Genomic DNA, 23,002 nt, shown 5'->3' with positions numbered 1-23,002 from the left:
TTTGCCATTTTTGATGTTAGGACGAGTGTATCTTTGCTTTTATATCCCCGTGAGACTCAGATGAACAACTTGTTACACTAGACTAATTTTGGCCTTTGGCATCACGTAGAAAATTTTGAATTTCAAACACATAATAGGTTTGAATTTTAGTGTTTCTTGGCAATACTCTTAGCAACTCAGATGAGGTATAAAACTATCCATCTGGCTCTCCATTTTTAAAATGGTGGTATGTGTCTTACAGAGGTATGAAAGTGCTGATTATGTCATGATCCTTAGTATATATTTTCCTCTGTGTGCACTTCTGTACTCTGGTTGGAATAGTAATTGCTGTTGCTTTCATACATGTTGTAAGTAGCACTTGGCAGTACTTCATAATCAGAGTGTTCTCAAATATGTCATTTTTTCCCCTAATTGTTTGAGGTATGGGTGGCATTATGTGTCATTTAAATTAAGGATGCAGAGTCTTTATGGTTGATAATTACCTGTGGTAGAGTTACCTCAGATCTTCTAGATAGTTTTTGTTTTATGTAAAGACTGTTCTAAGTAATACTTTAATTTTTTGCCATACTTGTAGTCTGCTTGGGCTGCCATAACCAAAATACCACGGACTGAGTAGATGAAACAACGAAAATTTATTTCCTCAAAGTTTTCAGAAATAAAACTTTGGGGTCTAGAAGTCCCAGATGAGACTGCTAGCAGATTGTTTCTGGTGAGGTCTCTCTTGACTTGCAGCCAACCATCTTCCCCAAGTGTCCTCATGTGGCCTTTCCACTGTGCAGGCACGTTAAGAGTCTCTTCCCCTTATAAGGATACTAGTCCTGTTGAATCAGGGCTCTACTCTTAATGACCACATTTACCTGAATTACCTCCTTAAAGGCCCTGTTTTTAAGTACAGTTACATTGGGGGTTAGGACTTCAACATACAAATTTTGGGAGGACACAGTTGAGTTAATAGTACTTAAATTTGTAAATCATTTATTGTCATTAAAGTTTTGACTTGCTAGGAAGGCTTATAAGTTTTGGACTATATGTAGTGGTAAATAATTCATTTCTCATTGCTGCTAGGTAGATTTTTGCTTTCGTGAACTATGTGACCATAAAAATATGTACTGACACCATCACTTCCTTTAAAGCACACCCACACACACACACCCCCACACCCACACAAAACTCTGTGGTGTACTATTGAGAACAAATAAATGAGGCCAAAACATTTTTTTGTTTCTGAACTCTATTCTTATTCTTTTTGGTTTTCAAGGGGACTCTATTTGTGAGTATTCATTGCTTTGTATTATAGGCAGATGTCTTTATGCTTAAGAGGTAACATGGGAAAAATAAGTGGCAAGGAAAATTAAGAGAGATACTCAGAAATGTTTAAATGTGAATGGAACTGTAAATCTTACAGGCCATGTTAAATTGTTTCAGACCAGAGTTTTAAAATTTGTAAACATTAAGGTGTTTTCAAATATTAATACTCTTAGAATTTTTCTTAGAGTATTATTGGGTAATATTTCTTAGAGTATTACTGTATAATTTGTAAATTCTCATCTTTAAAAGTAGTATATTGATCTCCAAGATTAAAATAAATTCTAACGAAATGCCAACTAGTAGTTTATTCATAGTAAAATAATTTAGTTTCTCTGGTTCATGTTTTCAAGAACTATTTTTTTAAATGCCTGCTTTTAATATATAGCTACCATCTCAAAAGTAAACTTAGTTCTTATTTATAATAAGCCTTTACAAAATTATATCAAGATGTTCTGTAAAGTGAGTGGAAATCATTCTGCTGTTATGATATTTGAACAGTTTTTGTGTATATTGGTTTTCACTTCCACTGTTATGAGTAATGAGTAATTGCCACACTTTGGGGTCATTGCTGTTTTCATAAAAGAGAGATCTTACCCTCCAAAACAAAACAAGGGAAGGAGAGGGAGACAGCAAATTTATATGGAGAAAAATAGGGAAAAATTAAAAATTATGGTAGAATCAAATTCTGATGCATCAGTAATAGTGAAAAATGTAAAGGAATAAATTTGTTAACTAAAAAGATTGTCAAACTTAGTATTTAAAAAGCTACCTGTATACTTTTTACAAGAGACATGTAAAGCAGAAGGATGGAAAGATTGAAAGGAAAAGGATGTGAAGAGATACTAATATACTGGGCAGATAGTAAGCAAAACAAAACTTAAATACCTTTATTAACTTAAGACCGAGAATTGATAAAGGATTTAGTTCACTGGGAAGATATAACAGTTTGTGTATATGTGTGCCTAGTGAAATAGCTTCAAAATACATAGTAAGTGGATAGAACTACAGGTCGACTTGAGCAAATCTATTATAGTGGTGGATTTCAGTTCACCTTTCTGAATTACATGTCAGACTGACCCGAAAAAGACAAAATCAACAAAGATACAAATGATACAATTACCTTAACAGAATTATGTGTCTAAAAGTTACACATCCAGTACAGTTTTTAAACACATACGGAACATTTTTGAAAAATCAGCCACATACTAAACCATAAAGCAAGCTTCATCTAATTTCAAAGAGTATCATACAGACCTCATTCTCTGACTATTGCACAATTAAGTTAGAATTAATAACAAAAAAATGCATTTAAAATCTGTGTCCAGAGATGTAAAAATAAGTCTCAGTATTGCATGAGTCAAAAGTTTGTTTTTTTGTTTTGTATTGTTTTGTTTTTTGAGACAGGTCTTGCTCTGTCCCCCAGGCTGGAGTGCAGTGGTATTGTGGCTCACTGCAGCCTCGACCTCCCAGGCTCAAGCAATCCTTGTACTTAAGCCTCCCAAGTAGCTGGGACTACAAGCATGCATCACTTGCCCGGCTAATTTATTATTATTATTATTTTTTGTAGAGATGAATTCTCACTCTGTTGCCCAGACGGAAGTTATTTTAATGGGAATATAAAAATACTTAAAATTAAGCGATAAAGTACTATATACATATAAATTAGATATATGTGGTACAGTGAAAGAGATGACGGGAAGTTTTAACTTTAAGAATAACAGTGTTACCCCCAGGAAAGGAGATATTAAAGATAAGACTAGAAATCAGTGGTATAAAAGACAGTTGAGAGAAAAAAACATGCCACAAGTTGGGTTCTTTGAAAAGACTAAAGAAATGGACAAACATCTAAAGATTGATTAAAACATGAGAGTGGTAACACAAAAAAATATTTTTTTAATTATAAAGGGGAGAACCATTGAAAAAGCTCCAGTTTCCACATCATATAAATGCCACCTATATCTGTAAATTTCTTGAGGTCTTTTAAATTTTTTATTATTCATTAATATCTTCTTCATAGATGGATTAAGGGAAAGGTAAAAAAATTACATTCAACCAAAAATGCCATTTCAATTGTGAAACACTGACTTTTTCCTTCTTTATTATTGCCTTGTCCATTTATGCCATATTTCTTAGAATAGGAGACTTCAAAGTGTAAGATTTACATTGTTTAAAATTTTATTTATTTAAAATTAGTAATTCAGATAGTTTTCTTCTGCTCTGTTTACTCATTGTGTACTTTCAGTTTTTGACAAACCTTTGTTTTCTTTTTTACTTAAAAACTTTGGTACTCTAATTATCCTCCCCCTTCCCCTTTAGATCACTTCAGATCCTATTGTCAGCAATCAGCTGGCTAGAACTCTCATTACCTGGCTACCTTCTGAGGTAGCTGTTTGGTTATTTTGCTTTATTCTAATCCCATTCCTCTATCACTCATCTGTTCTGTATACAGTTACTATGCCTGGGACTTTTTATTTTCTTATTCCTTCCCTCCATTATCTCAAAGCTCAGCTGTTTGTGCTTTTTATTTAGACAGCTTTTTTTCTGACAACCTTAAGTCTACTTATTTATATCACTTTATTTCTCAAACCCATACTTAATAACACATTTTGTCTGAGGTAGTAGCACTTTATCTAAACAAAAGTTTATTCACTTAAAACAGTTACAGAACTTTAAAATTTTATAATTCAGTGGGTTTTATAGTAAAAGGATTTTATGTACTGTCACTGTAGATAATTGGTTTTACAGGTATAAGTGTAAATTTGCAAGTATATGAAATTAAGTATGTGAAATGCAGTGCGAGAAACAAATAAGAACATTCAGGCTTGTGAGAAGATTGTTGTTTTTTTTTTTTTTCTGTTAGCCTTGGCAGAAAATCTGAGAAAACTTAAAATATATAACACTGGAGTGACAATCAGGAAGAGTGCCCCCCCCCCCTTTGTTTTTAAACAAATTAGAGAAGTAAGTTCAGTGGCTAGTGGTTATCACAATAAGAAAAATTTAAGCAAGTTATAGGTAAAATAATTTACTTTTCTGAATGGTACCTCATATTTTGACAGCATTATCCTTTTCAGGTCTGTTTTATGTTTAATTGGTTTATTTATACATGTGAGTATGAGATTCGTGGATTTAACCAGTTCTTTGTATCTTCTGTGTCAAAATGTATACTGTAGTATGCTGTTTATATTAGAAACTCTTTGAAAGTGGATGTTCTCAGTTTCCTGATCTTCCACATTGTCTTTATCTCTCTGCTGTTTTTTATTTGTTTTTGTTTGGTTTTTGTTTTGAGACGGAGTCTTGCTCTGTCACCCAGGCTGGAGTGCAGTGGCACCATCTCAGCTCACTGTAACCTCCACCTCCTGAATTCAAGTGATTCTTCTGCCTCAGCCTCCTGAGTAGCTGGGACTACAGGCACGAGCCACCATGCCTGGCTAATTTTTGTATTTTTAGTAGAGACGGGGTGTCACCATATTGGCCAGGCTGGTCTTGAGCTCCTAGACCTCGTGATCCGCCCACCTGGGCCTCCCAAAGTGCTGGGATTACAGGCGTGAGCCAACACGCCTGGCATCTACTGTTATACTTTAATGTTTTCATCTAGTTGATTATAGTCATTTAGACCTTCAGTTTAACCAAAGGGCATGACATACTAGAAATGGTCTTTTTTAGTTATTTTGACTGGTGAATAAAACATGTAACTGTTTCTAGCATCAGACCAGTTCATTTAGTTTAAAAATGATCCAGCAGCTATGTCAAGAAATAGTCATGTAATGTTCTTTGTTCACACACTGCACTATGTTCTGGGGTAGAGGCAAAGGTTTGAATTTTGGAATATTTGCATTATACCAATTGAGCTTTCCAAATCTGAAATGCTCCAGTGATCATTTCCCTTGAGCAACTTGTTGGCATTCAGTTTTGGATTTTGGAACATTTCAGATTTCAGATTTCTGCATTAAGGATACTCAACCTGTACAGACTGGGAAAGGTATAAGCCATATTAAAGAATGAGTTTCAACTTTGTCCTTGAGTTTTAAGCATGTGTTGACATGATCAGATTTGTAATTTACGAAGGTCATCAAGCTGCTGTATAGAAAATGGATTGGAAAAAAAAAAAAATCCAGCAGGAAGACAAACGATGAGACTGAGGTATCCAGATAAAAAATAATGGCAGTGAAAAGTAGAGAAATAGAACATGAATTTGAGAGATAATTAGGAGGAAGGCTATCACAGTATTTAGCAATTAGGATGTGTAACAGAAGGGAGAAAAAGAGCTAGGGATGATTATTAAGTTTCTTGTGTAGCTCACTATATGATTTGTCAGCAGGATTGTTGAGGAAGATAGATATTCATAATCTGGATTTTCATTCTATGAAAGTAGCTGGCTTTTTTGCCAGAATGCCATGTCTAGTACAAATGAAAATGTACTTAAGTCTTGTCACCAATGGCTATGGTAAATTGGTGATTTATTTTAAAATCATAAGAAAATTCAAATTTTTAAGCTGTTACTTTAAAAGAATTATTTTTGTTTTGAGCTTTGATATTGTTTGTTAATAGACATGCTTTCTTTTTATAGCCATGAATCATCTTAATGGACAGAAAATGTATGGAAAAATTATTCGTGTTACTCTGTCGAAACATCAGACTGTGCAACTACCTCGAGAGGGACTTGATGATCAAGGGCTAACAAAAGATTTTGGGAATTCCCCATTGCATCGTTTTAAGAAACCTGGATCCAAAAATTTTCAAAACATTTTTCCTCCTTCTGCCACTCTTCACCTATCTAATATCCCGTAAGTATATAAGCTAGAGTATATTAAGGAGATACATTCTATTTTGATAAAATGTGAAATTTATTATTAATCTTCACTTTTTCTTCCCATTCAATTTTCCTAGTCCATCAGTAGCAGAAGAGGATCTACGAACACTGTTCGCTAACACTGGGGGCACTGTGAAAGCATTTAAGTTTTTTCAGTAAGCAAGCTTCCTTATCTTTAAATTAGTGTCCTGATAAAAGTTTTCTTTAAGTAGTTTTTATTCTTGTTGTTTATAGAAATTTTTGATTCTGGAATGGCCAAAATTCAAGTATTTAATAAGCCATTTCTTATTTGTATGAAGTATCTGATTTTATAATTTTGTTTCAGAAGAGATCACAAAATGGCTCTTCTTCAGATGGCAACAGTGGAAGAAGCTATTCAGGCCTTGATTGATCTTCATAATTATAACCTTGGAGAAAATCATCATCTGAGAGTGTCTTTTTCCAAGTCAACAATTTAAAAAGGGGAAGATGAAGATTGGGGGTGAATCACATTGTTCAGTGTCATCACCTATTGACTGTTCAGAAAAGTGGGGACCAGAGTTTGATTTTTTTTGCTTTTGTTTTTTTGGGTTTTTTTTTTTTCCATGCTGTTATCATTCCTTGGTTATAAAATGAAATGGCATATGTAAAGGCAGAGTTGTTAACTGCTATATTTCATCTGTTCTATAGGGAAGCCATTTTTGTCTGTTTAAAATTTCAGTTTAATTTTGCTTTTTTTTTTTCTTCCTTTCAACTTAGTTGACATACGTGCCTTAAAAAGGAAAACTAGTGTTGCTATTGTGCATTTACTAGAAAAAAGGAATTGGTTGTTTAGGGCACACTGTTATATGGGAATTAAAATATGTTTAGGCAGGGGTGTGTAAAAAGGTTAAGTTTTTGTTTCTCCTGCTTGGAACTTATTTTGAATTACTGGCTTTCACCTTTTTTTGTATTTAATCAAATAAGATACATGATATTGAAAGAATAAAGCAGCATTTTTAGTTTTTACTACCTTAGGCTTTATTGCTTTAAAAACAACATTGGCCTTTTGTATCTCACAATTCTGGTCTAGATTCAGTTATGAATGTAGGCATTAGTTAAAATTAACAAGATGCAGAGTATTAATTTCTTAAGACAACAAAGTGATTTCTGTAAGTTTGAGCCCTATGTGGAAAGCATTGTGGAATCTTAACCTTTTTGTACACACTCTTGTGGGACGTATCATATAAATGTCAGCACTAAGTAATGTCTTGTTTGTGGCTGAATATTTTTCGTAGATGTTTTTGAAGTTGACATGACTTACGTGCATTTAAATATATATTGCCATCCTTAGTTTGTAATTAAGATTTGGAATATGGTTGTGGATTTCTGAGCATGTGCAGACTGGTCTAGCTAGTTCAGGAACTGGTGCATGTATTTTTCAAAGATAAAGAAAGTGTACTGCGAAAATATGCAGGAAGATTAATTTTGTGGCAGTTTTCTAAAACTGACAACCAGGTGGGACCAAAGTTTATGTGCCTTTAGTCTTAATTTACCTTGCATTGTAATATTCAGTTTTAATAAATCTTCAAAATATTTTGTATTTAGGAATAGATCTGACTTTAATAAAAACATGGCTCAGAATCTACAGGTCAAATTAATTTGAACAGTTCTTGTCAATCTGAATTGTTGATTCTGTTTAAATGACCAATACTTTTTGAAATTGATGTACTTAGTTTCAAGATTCATAGATTCTGTTATCTATGTAGACAGAATGGTCATGTATATTTTCTATTAGTTGAGTTTTTACATCTTTAGAAATGTAAAATTCAGTATAGTTTGAAAGCGGCACAATTAAAAATTAATTTTCTAACAAAGTTGGGAGGTTTGATGGTTGTTTAATTTCATTTTGTGTGTACTCTGCTTACCTCTGTAGCATGCTCAATAAACACTTCTGTAGCTCTATATTCACCTTTTCTGTCTTTCTCTGCTGCCTTTTCTCTCTCCTCCTCTTTGTTTTCACTCCACTGTGCTTCTGAATTCATGTTTATTCTCTGCCAGGGTGGGAAAGGAGTAATAATATTACAATTCTATGGCTTTATACCATAAATAAATCTAGATGCTGTGAAAATATACCAGCTGTTTTTTTTTAATTTAAAAGATAGTAACTGCTTTTCAGGAGGACACATATTAAACATTTCCCACCCTGTTATAATCTACTGCTTTAAAGACATAACTTTTACTGTAGCTTGTTAATTCTATCTCTTTTGTTGTTGTTGTTGTTTTTTTTCCAGTAGATTTATGCACTAATAGATCTTTTGGATTTGCCATGCTCTCTTGCTGCAGTTTCATCTTTCATCTTTTGTGTCTGCTAAAGATTTCTTACTAATAATCTTAGACTATCTTGTGAGTTAACTAAAAGAACTTGATGTTACTGGGAAGAAAGAGCAGCATATCGCCTGCTTTTGCTGTGGGTGGGAAGGATGATACACATTCAAGTATTTAAAAACTTAGAGTAATTTGCATTTAACAACTAAACGTGTTACTAAACAGTTACAATTAGGGTGCTATTTATATTCAAAATATTTTGGTCAGTTTTTCTAAACAGATATGTTGGTGTCAGATAACTTTGGAGTTATGCATGATGTTTCTTAGGTTTGCTCTGTTACAAAATATCCCACACTTATGCAAAACTTACACGTAGGATAATAAAAAGTAAATGAAGGAACATAAAATATGTTTTACTATACCTAATATAGTAATTCAGTTACCTCCAAGAAAGAAGAACATAGTAAGTAATTTTGTTTACACTAGTGTCACTGTTGTCATCTGAAGAACCACCATTAGAGTCAACAGTTTGGGATGATTTGGAAGCTAGGTGATCTGTGTTTTTTTTTTTTTTTTTTTTTTTTTGTAGCACAGAGGAACTCTAGCAACATCAGGTATGTCTAAAGTCTAAGAAACCAATCCCAGGGTTAGTGAACAGTAATTGAACAAAGCTGCTCAAGGTGGCGTTTTTCTCAGTAATGAGTGGTGGTGATAATATTTGAAAGTAGCTTTTGCCACCTTTTCAGGTGCTCATTGTGGGTGGCATTGCCTTGGGAAGGAGAAACTTAAGTCCCGAGCTGTGTGTGGGAACTTAGTTTGCGCCATTTGCTAAGCTGGTGAGAGTTCCCAATCTCCCTAGTGGGAGGTAACCAGAAACCAGCTCTTCTTGCCTAAGGACTTACAGCAGATTCTATACTCTCTTACACTATACCTCAATACAGCCTTCCTTCCAAAAGCACCAAGTCAGTAAAGGGGGATTTTGACATTCTGGAATATTTTTAATTCAGTACATGAAATTAACCCAGACCTTGGCATATAGCGAATTACTTATTAAAAGTTAGGTAAAAATAATAACAGCTTTGTTATATATTAGTACTCTATGCCTCTTAGAGTGAACTAGCTAACAATGAAGTATTCTCAGGACTCAGCTGCTTTGTTAATAGAGGTATTAACTTGAATATTTAAAAATAACTTTAATCAGAAAAATTATTTTTGACATTTAATAAGATGTATTTTGGAAATGGTCTTTTTTTTTTTTTTTTTTTTTTTTGTTGAGACGGAGTCTCACTCTGTCACCCAGGCTGGAGTGCAGTGGCCGGATCTCAGCTCACTGCAAGCTCCGCCTCCCGGGTTTACGCCATTCTCCTGCCTCAGCCTCCGAGTAGCTGGGACTACAGGAGCCCACCACCTCGCCCAGCTAGTTTTTTGTACTTTTTAGTAGATGGGGTTTCACCGTGTTAGCCAGGATGGTCTCGATCTCCTGACCTCGTGATCTGCCCGTCTCGGCCTCCCAAAGTGCTGGGATTACAGGCTTGAGCCACCGCGCCCGGCCGGAAATGGGTTTTAAAGCACCTACTTAAGGAAGAGATATCTACAGTTTAATGTTAGCATTTGAAAGCAACGAAGAAAATTTTTGCTTAACTAGGAAGTGTAATGAATCATTATATTAGAGATTAAATTAACACTTTGGAAGCATTTTAGCCCGTAGAGTTAAGGTTAGTATAGTGAAATTATGGTGATTAGCTTAATTCATTCATGTACATCTATTTGTATCACCAGATAATTACTAGGTAAAGGACAAATCAAAGCCTCAGTATTATTTGTAAAATGGAGGCAATAAGTTCTGCTCTGCTCACCTCACAGGATTATTATAGAGGCTCAAATAGGATAAGTGAAGAAATGCTATGCAATTAGTAAACTGTTAGGCCAGAGAGTTCCCAGACTGCCAGATTTGCCCACAGTAAACTTCATTATCCGCAATACATGTTATCCTAATATGTCTTTTTGCTACAAAGAAATACTAATGTTTTAAAATTATTTACTAGTTTCATAAAGCAGAAAGATGTAAAATGCAGTTATAGAGAGCATCCCAAGCCAAACGAAAAGAAACCATGGATTTAGTTTTGTATTTTGTTTGAACTTGATAGCCCAACCATAAAATGCACATATTTAATTATATTTAATTATAGACTGCACTTAAGATTTCATATGTATAAAAAAGTTGCTGTGAAACTTAGAGGTAATTCTAACACTCAGGAATTTCAAGGCTAAGGAAGAAAGACATATTCTCACGAGCAGCTCTGAACTTCAAACAGGATTTTCTGGCTGCCTTAATATATTAAAATGGAGCCTAAATCCAAAAACGTTTTTTTCATCCAGAAGAAAGTACAGAATGCAGTGAAATTGAGTATACTAGAAATTCTGATGGCAAGAATTGAGCAGAAAGTCTTAATTTTAAACCACAATATTCATTGGTTATCTAAAACCTTCGTTTTATTCTTTGTTATTTTGAATAGTTTCCCTTTAAATTTTTTAGTTTCGAATTTTGCAAATAAAAGTGTACATGTTAAAGTTACAGAGTATTAGATTATTCACATTAAGAACTGTTCAAATACGCAGAAAAATAAAACCATAATGAACACCTGTGCACTTCACTCAACTATATCACTACCTTTTTCCATATTTTAAATGTAATTATATATTAGTTGAAAGGAAATGTTACAGAATGAACTGAAATCCCATATGAACCTCTTTCTGATCTTAGTTCAAACCTCGTTCTTTCCCAAGAGGTAATTGTTCCCTTCAATTTAGTATCTTATTATTCAGTGGTTGCTTTTCAAGAGGAATTTGTCCTAAATTTCTTGTTCTGCCTAGTTATAAAAATGGCAAATAATATAATACTAGGTGTTTAAATAGTACAATATTTTATTGTTCAAAACACATTTTATAATTTTTAACAGATTGGACATCATTGATAATCCCCTTATCAAATCTCATGACGTAACCAATTTTTAATAAGGATTTTAAATCGTGTTTAAGAAATAAGTCATTTGGGCCCCAGGTTTCTCTTAAATATATAAACAAGGAGCTATATCATTGGTATTTTAGAAGCTGAATTATGTGTAAGATCCTTAAATACAAACATACTCTTTGTAGCTTCACAGAGCCACCCTTTTTGCACTTCTCCCCCTTTTCTTCCTCCCTCCTTTGCTCCCATTTCAATGGACAGAAAGACTATGCGGCATCTCTATTTTCATTCACTTGGTTTATTGTCTTGGTATGTTGTATAGGTTTTTGAATCAAAGGAATTTTTAACATTTTAGATATTTCAAACATAGAAAAACTAGAAGAATGTAACAAACCCTTGTCAGCTTCAGTTAGCAACTTACATCTTCCTCGTTTCCTCCACCCAGTTATCCTTTATTAATGTAAATCTTAGACATATTTTATCATGAAATTTTGTGGCATATATTTGTGGTGTTTTATTCCTGGTCATAGTTGCTCTCTCTAAAATCTGGATTAGCCTAGCTTGTCAATACTACTTCAGATCCTAGAACCTCGCTATTAAAAATGCAGTCACCAAACCAGTGGCAAATTAATATCACCTAGGAGTTTATTAGAAACTCAATCTATGATCCTACTGAATCTACACTTTGGCAAGATTTGGCAGGTGATGCATTTGGACATAAGTTGAAGAAGCACTCTTAATAGAATGCGTTTTTTTCAGTTCTGTAAAAATCAGCTTCCAAGTTTTTTCCTAAGTGTGGAAATTATTTCTTAGTAATTTTAAGTTTTGCAGATATGTAGTTAATAATACCAAGAAATAATTGAAAAGGAACCCGGATATCCAGTTTTAACCTCCTGTTTTAAAGATAAACAGTTCTAGAGCTCAAATAAATAGTTTAGCAACATTTATTGTAACATACCTGTAGTTAGAATCCAAGTCCCTGGCTTTCCAATCCAGTCTTCAGTGTATTACACTGATCAAAAGAAATACAGGCCTGCTATTATTCATAAATTTAAACTATTACGTACAAGTTGATAGCTTATCATAGAAATCAGTATGATCAGTATTAAAAGTCAAATTTAACAGGGAAGGAATGTCCATGTGAATTGGTTTTTTTTAATAGACTGCAAATTAGTACTCTTAATTCCTGATTTGTTTATTACATTTTGTGGTTTTATAAAATGATACTCGGGTCATTTTCGTAAATAGCTTTTCTACTCATTTAATGCTTCCTCAGTCACTTTTTCTACTATTGCATAGCGCAGTCTAACAGTTGAAATGCCTAAGCCTTACTGAATAATGACTCTGATATTCTCTCTGAGAGTTAAAGCTGTGCTATAAATATACATTTACCTGTGCGAAGTATGCCTTCAGGGGCTATGCCCCATAACCTTAGCAAAATTTTAAAATATTCTTATGGCTAGCAATTTTATCTATTGTCATGTCTTACAATTTCCTGCTTACCACCCCCATTTGTCTCTCAACCTTGTTGCTGCATTAGCTGTCCATCACTTAGAACTGTTTATTTCTGTTTTTCTTCCATCATTCTCTTTGCAACTACATGTCTTAGACTTTTTATAACCATAATCAACCATAACCAGATTCTTTTTATTTGTGGTTAATGAGTTGACAAACAATAGTGCATTTTATGTAATAATCAGGTGTTTTGCTATTTTTGTCTGGTTCAGCTTAAAATCTCCCTGCCCCCCACTCCCTTTTTTTGTGGGTTTTTAAAATATTATTACTATTTTTTTCCGGTTTTGTTTTGCTTTTTTAACTTCTGGGATTGCAGTGGTTCCAGATGGTTGAAATCACTAGTAGTGATTTACTTGACACATTCATGTATTTATTACTGGCATATTCAACTATAATGGAGGGAAATTGGTCAAAGAATTAGGGTTAAAGAGCTCCTATAAAAAGGAGATTTGTAGAATTCTAAAATGTGATTCCAATTCATATAGTCATGACTCTTAGAAATTAGCTACAGGGAGAGATAGTAACATTGCTATAGTTGTCTTTGCCCTAAGTGTGGAGTTTTATAGTGTAAAATATATATAATAGCTCTAATTATAAATACACTTTTACTCTGGAAAAAACATAAGACATTGACATGAGACATTTAAAAACCATTATTTTCTCATCTGTAAAATGGAGAGAATCACTTCATATGTTCACTTATAAGGATTATATACTGTTCCATTAGTAGTGTTTCTTTTCCTCTAATTAGGGGTGGGGGCAGTTTTTGGCACTTTATTTATGGAAGGTTTTTTTTTTCCCTAAAATCATTTTGACCTCTCAAAAGACATTTGCTATGTACGTTGGACATTTGCTATGTACATTGTAGAGAATACAAAGATAAACAGACACTGAAAATACAAATTTGTTCTAGCATATTTAATATATTAGGGAACAATTTAAGCATAATGTGAATTTCATGTTTACTTAAGATTTCATCCTGAGAAACAAATGAAAGCAGGAAATTACAACCATTTTGAACAAGCTGTGTAAGAAAATATATATTTATCAGATGTGCACACATGTACGTTCCTCAGACATCTATTAGTCTCAGTTTTCCACAAGTTAAGAACCACGCTCATCCATATCTGGTGCTAATAACTTCCCATCCAATTTCAGATAGCTGTTTTCAACACATCTGAGACCCTCATTTTTTCAAGCAAACTTCAGGTCTTTTTCAAGATAAAGTCATTTATAGTAGTATTTATATATTTCTTAACCATTTAACATGTAAAACTGTGCTGCCTTTTAAGAAATTACTTCTGTCCTTTTTAGTGTCACGGATGAAGATTTTGAGTGTTGTACCCTAACCTTATCATTTTCCTCATAAGTCCTGTGGGTTTTTTTGTATGATTTTGCATAGTGTGGTAATTCTTGGAAATGCTTACGTTGTGTTATAGTGTAACTGACTTACTGCTTTCAAATAGCTTCTAGTCTGATTCACACTATGACAGTATACAGTATAGCAAAATAAGGACGTCAGGGAACAGGAGGCTGAGCATATCACTGTTTACCAATGGTAGCTTCAGCAAGGCCCTTCATTTATCTAAGTTCTTTTTCTCATCTGTAAAATGGAGGTGATGATAGTACATATCTTTTCTGTCTTGTGTTATTTGTAGTTTCAATTTATACAGCATGAAATATGGGGTTGGGAGTATCTAGTGGTACAAAAATCACCTTTTGGCCCAATTTTAAGGTGAGATAATTATGAGAGATTTTTCAACCTCAAAGTCTTTGTTCTTTTCTCTCTACAGCATTGTGAATAACACAGTGTACATATGAGATTAATTTATTACCTCGACTTTCCATTTTTGTTTTGTAAAGTAGTAGTTTAATTTTTGGTATCTATAAAGTTAACTGCAGGAGTCTACTTACATTTAACTTTATACAGTTAAGAGGTTGGTTTCAGTTTTAAAGATTGTATGTCAGTGTAAAACATCCATTATTATACTTTCAAGTAAAATAGCTCCTAAAAACATGGATTACTACCAACTTTCAAGGAAAATAGCTCCTAGAAATATGGATTACTAGCCACATAAGTTGCTAACATTTGCTTTTTTTATTTTTATTTTTTTAGACAGAGTCTTGCTCTGTTGCCCAGGCTGGAGTGTGGTGGAGTGATCTCGGCTCACTGCAACCTCCGCCTCCCGGGTTCAAGCTATTCTCCTGCCTCAGCCTTCCGAGTAGCTGGGATTACAGACACCCACCACCACACCCAGCTAATTTTTCTATTTTTAGTAGAGACGGGGTTTTACCACGTTGACCAGGCTGGTTTTGAACTCCTGACCTCAAGTGATCCACTTGCCTCAGCCTCCCAAACTGCTGGGATTACAGGCGTGAGCCAACGCGCCCAGCCTATTTGCTAACATTTAACCTCTTGAGACTCATCTTTAATTCTTTTGTTCAACAAGTGTTCATTACCTGCTAACTATGTGCCAGCTTAGATGCTGTGGATGAAAATAGGTTGGTGCAAAAGTAATTGTGATTTTTGCCATTAAAATTAAAAAACCACAATTACTTTTGCACCAACCTAAATTACTAAAACTTCCTAACATGGGGCTTTCAGTTCAGTGTGAGATAAGTAAAGAATTATATGGGTTGATAAATTTTCTGGAGGATCTATTGGGTGTTATTACAGCGTACTCAATCTTTAGCAGTTAGGAAAGGATTCTTGAAGGTAGTTATATTACCTGGATTGGAGGTTAAGTGTTAGGGACACAAGCGTTGGAAACGGAACCGTTTGTTTAAAAGGGTGGGAGGCGGGGGGGAAGGACCAGAATCAAGATTATGGCACCCTGGAGAAAGTTCAGCATGGCTAGGTCATAAATTAGGAGACAACAAATAGAGAAATATGTTTGGATAGAAAAGTCAGATTATGGGCTGTGCTAAGTTGCTTGGGCTCCACTAGGGTTTCTAAATGCAGTTATTGGTAAAATGGACTTAGGAGAGGACAGGGTTGACATGACAAATCTAGTGAATTTATGTTCATTAAAATATCCCTTTTGAATTGATTTAGTTTTTGTACGTTTCTTTTTTATAACTCCAAAAAATCATACAAATAAGTTTACTTAAACTTATCCATCTAAAAGCTGCACACAAAACTTGATATTAAATTCTTTTAAAATTACAGAATTAAGACTTCCAAAAGAATCTTGTTGAATAAGAGTAAAAGGAAGACCCTTACTCAGTAAAGCTGCATTATACTTGGGCAGTTTGAACCCATGGCCATGCCTCTCTGTTTGATAAGGATTAGGCAAAACCATGAAGAAACATGCATGTTTTTGAATTGTCTTTCCATGGTAATTTAAAACATTTTTTCATGAAACATGGATATATATCATTAGAAAACTGCAAAACATAAAGCTTGCAAGTTGTAAGACTTGAAATGAGATTTATCTTTGTCGCCCAGGCTGGAGTGCAACAGTGTGATCTCTGCCTTCTGGGTTCAAGCGATTCTCCTGCCTCAGCCTCCTGAGTAGCTGGGACTACAGGCGTATGCCACCATGTCTGGCTAATTTTTTTGTATTTTTAGTAGAGACGGTTTCACTGTTTTAGCCAGGCTGGTCTCAAACTCCTGACCTCAAGTGATCTACCTGCCTCAGCCTCCTAAAGTGTTGGAATTGCAGCACCCGGCCAAGATGAAATTTCAAGGCCATTTCAGCCACTATGCTTTTAACACTACTTAAAGCCGTGCTTTCAGGTCTCCCCAGGAATACTGGTTCACTTTTTGCTATTGTTGCTGCTGTTCTGGCTTGAGAATTTTGAGAATCACCACTCTAAGATACAATTTTGAGTTTTGACATGTAAATTATTTTGTTGAGTAGAAAGAATTAATGTAGATAAGGAAAAACCCCTTTATAAAAAATGCTTACCCTTTAAAAAATGTTGAATCCTCACAGTACTATTAAATACTACTTGGAAAAGTGTTTGTTAACCATGATATCTTTTTTTAGATAATTTGAGTAGAATTATACATGCAATATATTCTTGAGTTTGTGACCAACAAAGAAACAGATTAATGATTGAAAATTCACCATACATTACTACCTATGTCTCTCCACTTGCTATCTACTTCAATTTTTTAAATATATAAAAGTCATTTGTAATTGAGTATATTTTTTTCTTGAGACAGGGTCTCTGTCACCCAGGCTGGTGTGCAAATGGCATGATCACAGCTCACTGCAGCCTCAACCTCCCAGGTTCAATAGATCCTTCCACCTCAGTCCCCCACAGGCATGCATCACCATGCCTGACTAGTTTTTGTATTTTTTTGTAGAGACAAGGTTTTGCCATGTTGCCCAGGCTGGTCTCAAACTTGCGCCCAAGCCATCCGCCTGCCTCGGCTTCCCAAAGTGCTGGGATTACATGTGTGAGCCACCACACCCAGTCATGAGAATTATTTTAAATCAAGTAAACAAAATGTCTTTGGGAATATTGAGCTTTATGATAGATACCTAAGTTTTCCCCAAAATAATTGTGTTAGCATTTCACTGAATCACTATACTTAACCTAGAAATCTAGGTTACCAATAACATAGTCTCTTTCAGGTTTTTTCTTTTCCTGTGTCTTTCTTTTTACTAAAATCATAACTGGGATGACTTATGGAGTTGATATCTTAGGTCTAATCCCAATTTAGAAAGTCCCAAAAGCCTGTCAAATTTTGACACATACTTTAAATGAACTGTTATTGAGTAGATAAAATTTAGTTGTAATTAGTTTAACAACGTTTGACCTATCCAAACAGATAAAAAGAACTCTCATTTTATTCAATCTATATTTAATATATTTACTGCATAAATCTCAGACCCTCTTCATCTAGCACATGGCCCTAATAAATGAAAAATAACTGGCAAAGTTAGTCCAAATTTTGTCTTCACTTGTCATCTATTTTCACTAAGTTTTATATCTAAACACAATATACACAAGTACTAATCTGCCATTAACAAGGTTTTCCTTTTTTTTTTTTTTTTTTTTTTTTTTTTTTTTTTTTAAGAATAGCTAGGATTTGCTTTCTGCTGGGGCTGGAAAGCTGAAGTATGTGGTTCCTTGTAGAATTGTTGAGGCAAACTATAGGAAGCAATTGAGATAAAACAAGACACACAAGAACATAGCAACAGTATTTAACATGTAAGAAGATGATTGAAAGAACGCGAAACTGGTTACGTATGTCCTTTTCCATCTGCACTATTCTCAACAATCAACTTCATGCATTGGGATCTGGAATCATGGTGAATTTTTTTCTTTTCCACTTCCTTAAAAAATAAAGTATTTTCTAAGGAGCCAATAACAGCTATTTGACAATTTGCTGAAAATTCGAGGTTCAGTTTTAAAAAATAAATTTATACTGTTTGATACGCTGTGATGAAGACATGACAAAATCAAAATGGTATTCCTGCCCATGGACTTAATCTAGCTTTGTTAGATTTGCCGTGCAAGAAGAGGACATACGCCTTTAACTTGTATATACAACCAACACTAAAAGTAAACCGTCCATCTGGTAGTCCTTCAGTGAAAAAGAGGATGGAGAAAAGAATGTTTTTTGAATTGTATCCTTCTTGGTTCTGGCCCCTTATCTAGCTGTCTTATTTCTGACACAATTTTATATTAACATTTCTTCTGTCTTTTAGATATAAGTCTTACACATTTTTATCATAAGATCTAAATGCATTTTTGCACTAAAGAGCCAGAACTTTCAGCTGTCCCCTATCTTTGTCCTGAAGTACCAGCATCAGAACATCTATTTTCCTTTTTCAGATAACGAGAGCTTAGTAAAGCTTCAGGAAATGACACTCCTGTTGGAGCAGTGGCAGCAGGAAAACAAATCTGATGTCCAGTAGGTCTGGATGTAAAGGTGTGGTCTTGTAATAAGTAATAGCTAGAGCTTAGAGAATATTTTCTGGCAACATTCACTATGCTGAACTCTATATGCATTTGCTGATCTAATTCCTGTGGCAAATATTACTTCTATATTAGAGAAAACAGGTTCAGTTGGTGTTAACTACCAAGGTCATAGAGCAGATGGTAAAGCCTGAACCTATATTTTAAACACTGATTCTCCCACTGTCATCCCAGGCCACAAGCTTTTAGTGATAACACTTTATCATATGCCTCCATAAATATGCAGAATTTTCTTTTGACACATTTATTTATCCTGTCTCATTGCCCTGCCTACTTCAGGCTCTAGGGTAGGGGCAAATAAATACAAAGCTGGGCTTACTTTCCAGTGGAGGTGAACCAGTTGCAGAGACCAGGTGATAGTATTCTTTGCTATTTACTCTTCAGGTTGGGTAGGTACACCAGAATCTCGACTCTGCCGAAAAAGAATGTATGTGTGTTCATATATATATGTGTGTGTGTGTGTGTATACATATGTGTATCACACCTGTGTGTGTGTGTGTGTATAAAATATAGTCTGCTTCAGTCACGCTAGCTGCTTTCTAACAATATATACACATTGTTTTTCTTGGAGTTAGGTTTTTGCGTTTCTCCCCTCAGCTTGCTTTCTTCTAGCACTCTGATCTCCACATATCTTTCCAGAGTCATTAAATATCCCCTCCTTTGTAGAGCACTCTCTGATGTCTAGAGACTGCATGGCTTTCTGTACTAAAGCTGATCACTATTCATTCAAAACGGACTTTTTATTAATGACCTCTGATAACCAGGAATACATTTGTAATTAGGGCCTGAATATATGATTCTCTTATTTGTGGCCCTTGGACCAGTATCAGCATTACTTGAGAACTTAGTAGAAATGCATATTCTCAAGACTCACCCTAGATCTACTGAAATACAAATTAGGAGGGGCTCAGCCATTTTTTTTTTTTAACAAACCTTGCAGATGACTCTGATGGATACCAAAGATTGAGAATCACTGGCTTATATAACAAGGCCACTGATTTTCCAACATTTAATACCTGTGCTGGCTGTGAGGCTCTGATGACCTAGCATGTCTGTTACTTACCCCAGTGTAGTGAAGCCTCAGTCTACTCTTGAGTTTTGCAATACGTTCACCTCCACTTCCACTCGGAACCTATTTGTACTAACTTCAACATCTACACACCTCTGATTTCTCAAGGCGTCAGCCTACACTAGCTTATAAAACAGGCCTTCAGTGACTCGTTCCTTTCAACTTTCAACACTTCTTTGGCTTTAGCGCATTAATAATAGCTACCATTTAAGAATTGCGGCTGGGTGCGGTGGCTCACGCCTGTAATCTCAGCACTTTCGGAGGCTGAGGCGGGCGGATCACGAGGTCAGGAGATCGAGACCGTCCTGGCTAACACGGTAAAATCCCGTCTCTACTAAAAAAAAAAGAAAAAAAGAAATTAGCCAGGCGCCTGTAGTCCCAGCTACTGGGGAGGCTGAGGCAAGAGAATGGCATGAACCCAGGAGGCGAAGCTTGCAGTGAGCCGAGATTATGCCACTGCACTCAGTGCAGTGAATGGGCAACAGAGCGAGACTCCGTCTCAAAAAAAGAAAAAAAAATTTTGCTTTGGGTAAGCTCTACATAAAGTACTTTATACGGTTTCCAAAGTCACAGCGTCTATACACGGTAAAGCTATAATTCTTTTTTTTTTTTTTTTTTTTTTTTTTTTTGAGACGGAGTCTGGCTGTGTCACCCAGGCTGGAGTGCAGTGGCGCGATCTCAGCTCACTGCAAGCTCCGCCTCCCGGGTTCACACCATTCCCCTGCCTCAGCCTCCCGAGTAGCTGGGACTACAGGCGCCCGCCACCTCGCCCGGCTAGTTTTTTGTACTTTTTAGTAGAGACGGGGTTTCACCGTGTTAGCCAGGATGGTCTCGATCTCCTGACCTCATGATCCACCCGTCTCGGCCTCCCAACGTGCTGGGATTACAGGCTTGAGCCACCACGCACGGCCTGAAGCTGTAATTCTAACAGGAATTCTGTCTCTAGAACCTGCACTCATCTGCTGCACTATGCTCTGTAACACTTGAGTCAGCTAAGTGCACTCTTAGATCACTGCCCACAATGTGCGTTCCTCAAATCATTTCTCATGTACCTCACACCCATATACTTTTCTGTGCCTTTTTTTCTGAACCAATTTCACCACTGCCACTATCTCCTTGACCTTTTTAGTGGGCCTGGGACCCTCGTTCCTCACACCATGGTAACAAAATGTATCCTCAATGTTCATAAAATGTGTCTTCCTTGGTCTTGCCTTAACCAATACTAACCTAGTTCTTCTCATTTTGTGTGCATCCCACAGTATCAGAAAGTAGTGCATGTTCTTTTCTCTCAATGGCTGTTTCTCTTCGTACTCTACTTTCAAATAAAAATTCTTACTTCAATGAAACATTTACATCTGACTATGCTCTCTTCTACCCATTTTCATCTTTACAATCCAGCAACTTCCTGTTCACTTCACATTCATTGAAGACTTTTGCACCTAGCCTTTTGTCCCATATTATCCAAGTCCGATGTCCTGATTATTCTGATTTCCTGTTTATCACTTAAACATATTTTTATGGAATATGTTCTCCTTAGAGTTCCTTGTTCTCCTAAACTCCAGGGACCCAGACCTCCACCACACTTGAGTCGTGTGTGGTCATGATGTTTTCCAGAACTAGTTTACCTCTGAAAACTTGAAGGTTAACAAATATCTTGGGGATTTTTGTCTTTCTTTCATTGTCATGTCCCCAGTGCCTAAAACAGTACTTGGGACATAGGGAGTGCTTAGTAAATAACCTATTGGATCCATGAATTAGAACTTTCAATTTTTCAATTCCAGCATATCTGATTTTTGAAAACAGTCTGTGTTCCGTGATTCCTCCCAGTTTTTCTACATAGTCTGGACCCAATGACAGGTTATCTGAACAATTCACTAAAATCTTCATTATCTTTATACTTATCTGCTTATGCCACATCTGCCCCATAAATCCCAACCCAGATCAGTATCAAACTCTATATTCTTTGAATTGCCAGGTACAGTTGAACAAAATCTTACATCCTTGCAGATTAGCTCATCTTAGTCTTTAGCAACATCATTTAAACATTTGAAGGATCAGGTTCAATTCCCTTTTCCTATTCCCCTTAGCTTATATATACATATTCCCAGCTTTACCACTAGCAAGTACTTATGGATTACTGAACATGACATTTTGTACATGTTTGTCCTTCTGCTGGAATGTCCTCCCCCTTTCCTAGCTTAGTGATTTATATGTACTCCTAAGACTGAATTATTTTATGTGAGTCCTTCCTGATTTCACATCCTAGCCTTGGTAATTTGTACTCTACTAACAAACTCTGTTTATTTGTATCACTGTACTATCCAAATTCATTCAAGTAAAAATTACAAAAATGACCTATAGTCTAGCAAAGAAAACATAAACCATACCAATATATGTAACCATGGTAGTATGATTTATGGTTATAAATATATGATATGTATGTATATAAATATATAGAGATATATATCTATATAAATTGTGCTATGAGAGCACATGGGAAGGATAATGCTACAGAGGAAGTGACATTCAATTAGGGTACTGAAGGTTAGGGAAGCATTTGCCAGAGGAGAAAAGGATAATGTGCACATCTTGGTTAGATACAATAAAAAATATGTGCAGTGTAGTAGAAAAACATATGTTTAGTTCATATGAATAGTTCAATATTGATGGCAGGTGGGAAGTGGCAAGAAATAAAAGTGGGAAAGCTGATAGGTCTTGTTTCTATAGATAGAAATAGTCAATATTTAAGCAAGGGCTTTATCTAATCAGATTTATATTAGAAAGGGAATTGGTAGGAATAATGAGGATGAATTACAGTGAAGAGAACCTGCAGTAATTGAGATCAGTCAGAGAAACTCTTGGAGTAGTGCAGGCCAAAGATAATGCTATCAGCTCGGGCAGTGGGAATGGAGAGAATTTGAGAAATACTTCATAGATGGGTTGAAGGATTGACTAAATGAGAAAATGTGAAGGAGAAAGAAGAGCTGGTGACCAGAAGGTTAAACTATTATTTTTTAAGGAAAAAATTAGAAAAAGTAGTTCTTGTCTAAGAGTGTGAAAGCTAGTGAATTGCACATTAGTTTAAAGAACTGTTGAAACATTATTGAAT

General features: G+C 35.3%; 1 protein-coding gene across 12 annotated transcripts in view; it reads left to right on the top strand.

The window, feature by feature from the left end:
* PTBP2 (polypyrimidine tract binding protein 2) overlaps window positions 1-8,041 on the top strand; it is a 93,932-nt gene extending 85,891 nt beyond the window's left edge. For 6 of the 12 annotated variants that reach the window (XR_012417462.1, XR_012417458.1, XM_074001009.1 and 3 more), the window contains 3 exons: window positions 5,876-6,092; window positions 6,196-6,273; window positions 6,447-8,041. Coding sequence is in view for 8 of the 12 variants with exons in the window: in XM_074001009.1 (XP_073857110.1) it covers window positions 5,876-6,092; window positions 6,196-6,273; window positions 6,447-6,576 (425 nt within the window). In the remaining 4 variants the exon portion in view is untranslated. Of the gene's footprint in view, window positions 1-5,875; window positions 6,093-6,195; window positions 6,274-6,443 lie in introns of all 12 variants that reach the window. The other 6 variants (XR_012417461.1, XR_012417453.1, XM_074001003.1 and 3 more) reach the window with 1 other exon arrangement.
* The last annotated feature ends 14,961 nt before the right edge of the window (window positions 8,042-23,002 follow it).

This window comes from Macaca fascicularis, chromosome 1 (assembly GCF_037993035.2).
Source record: "Macaca fascicularis isolate 582-1 chromosome 1, T2T-MFA8v1.1".
NCBI lineage: Eukaryota > Metazoa > Chordata > Mammalia > Primates > Cercopithecidae > Macaca > Macaca fascicularis.
Note: the sequence above shows the minus strand (reverse complement) of the source record. Positions and strands in the feature narration are given on the sequence as shown.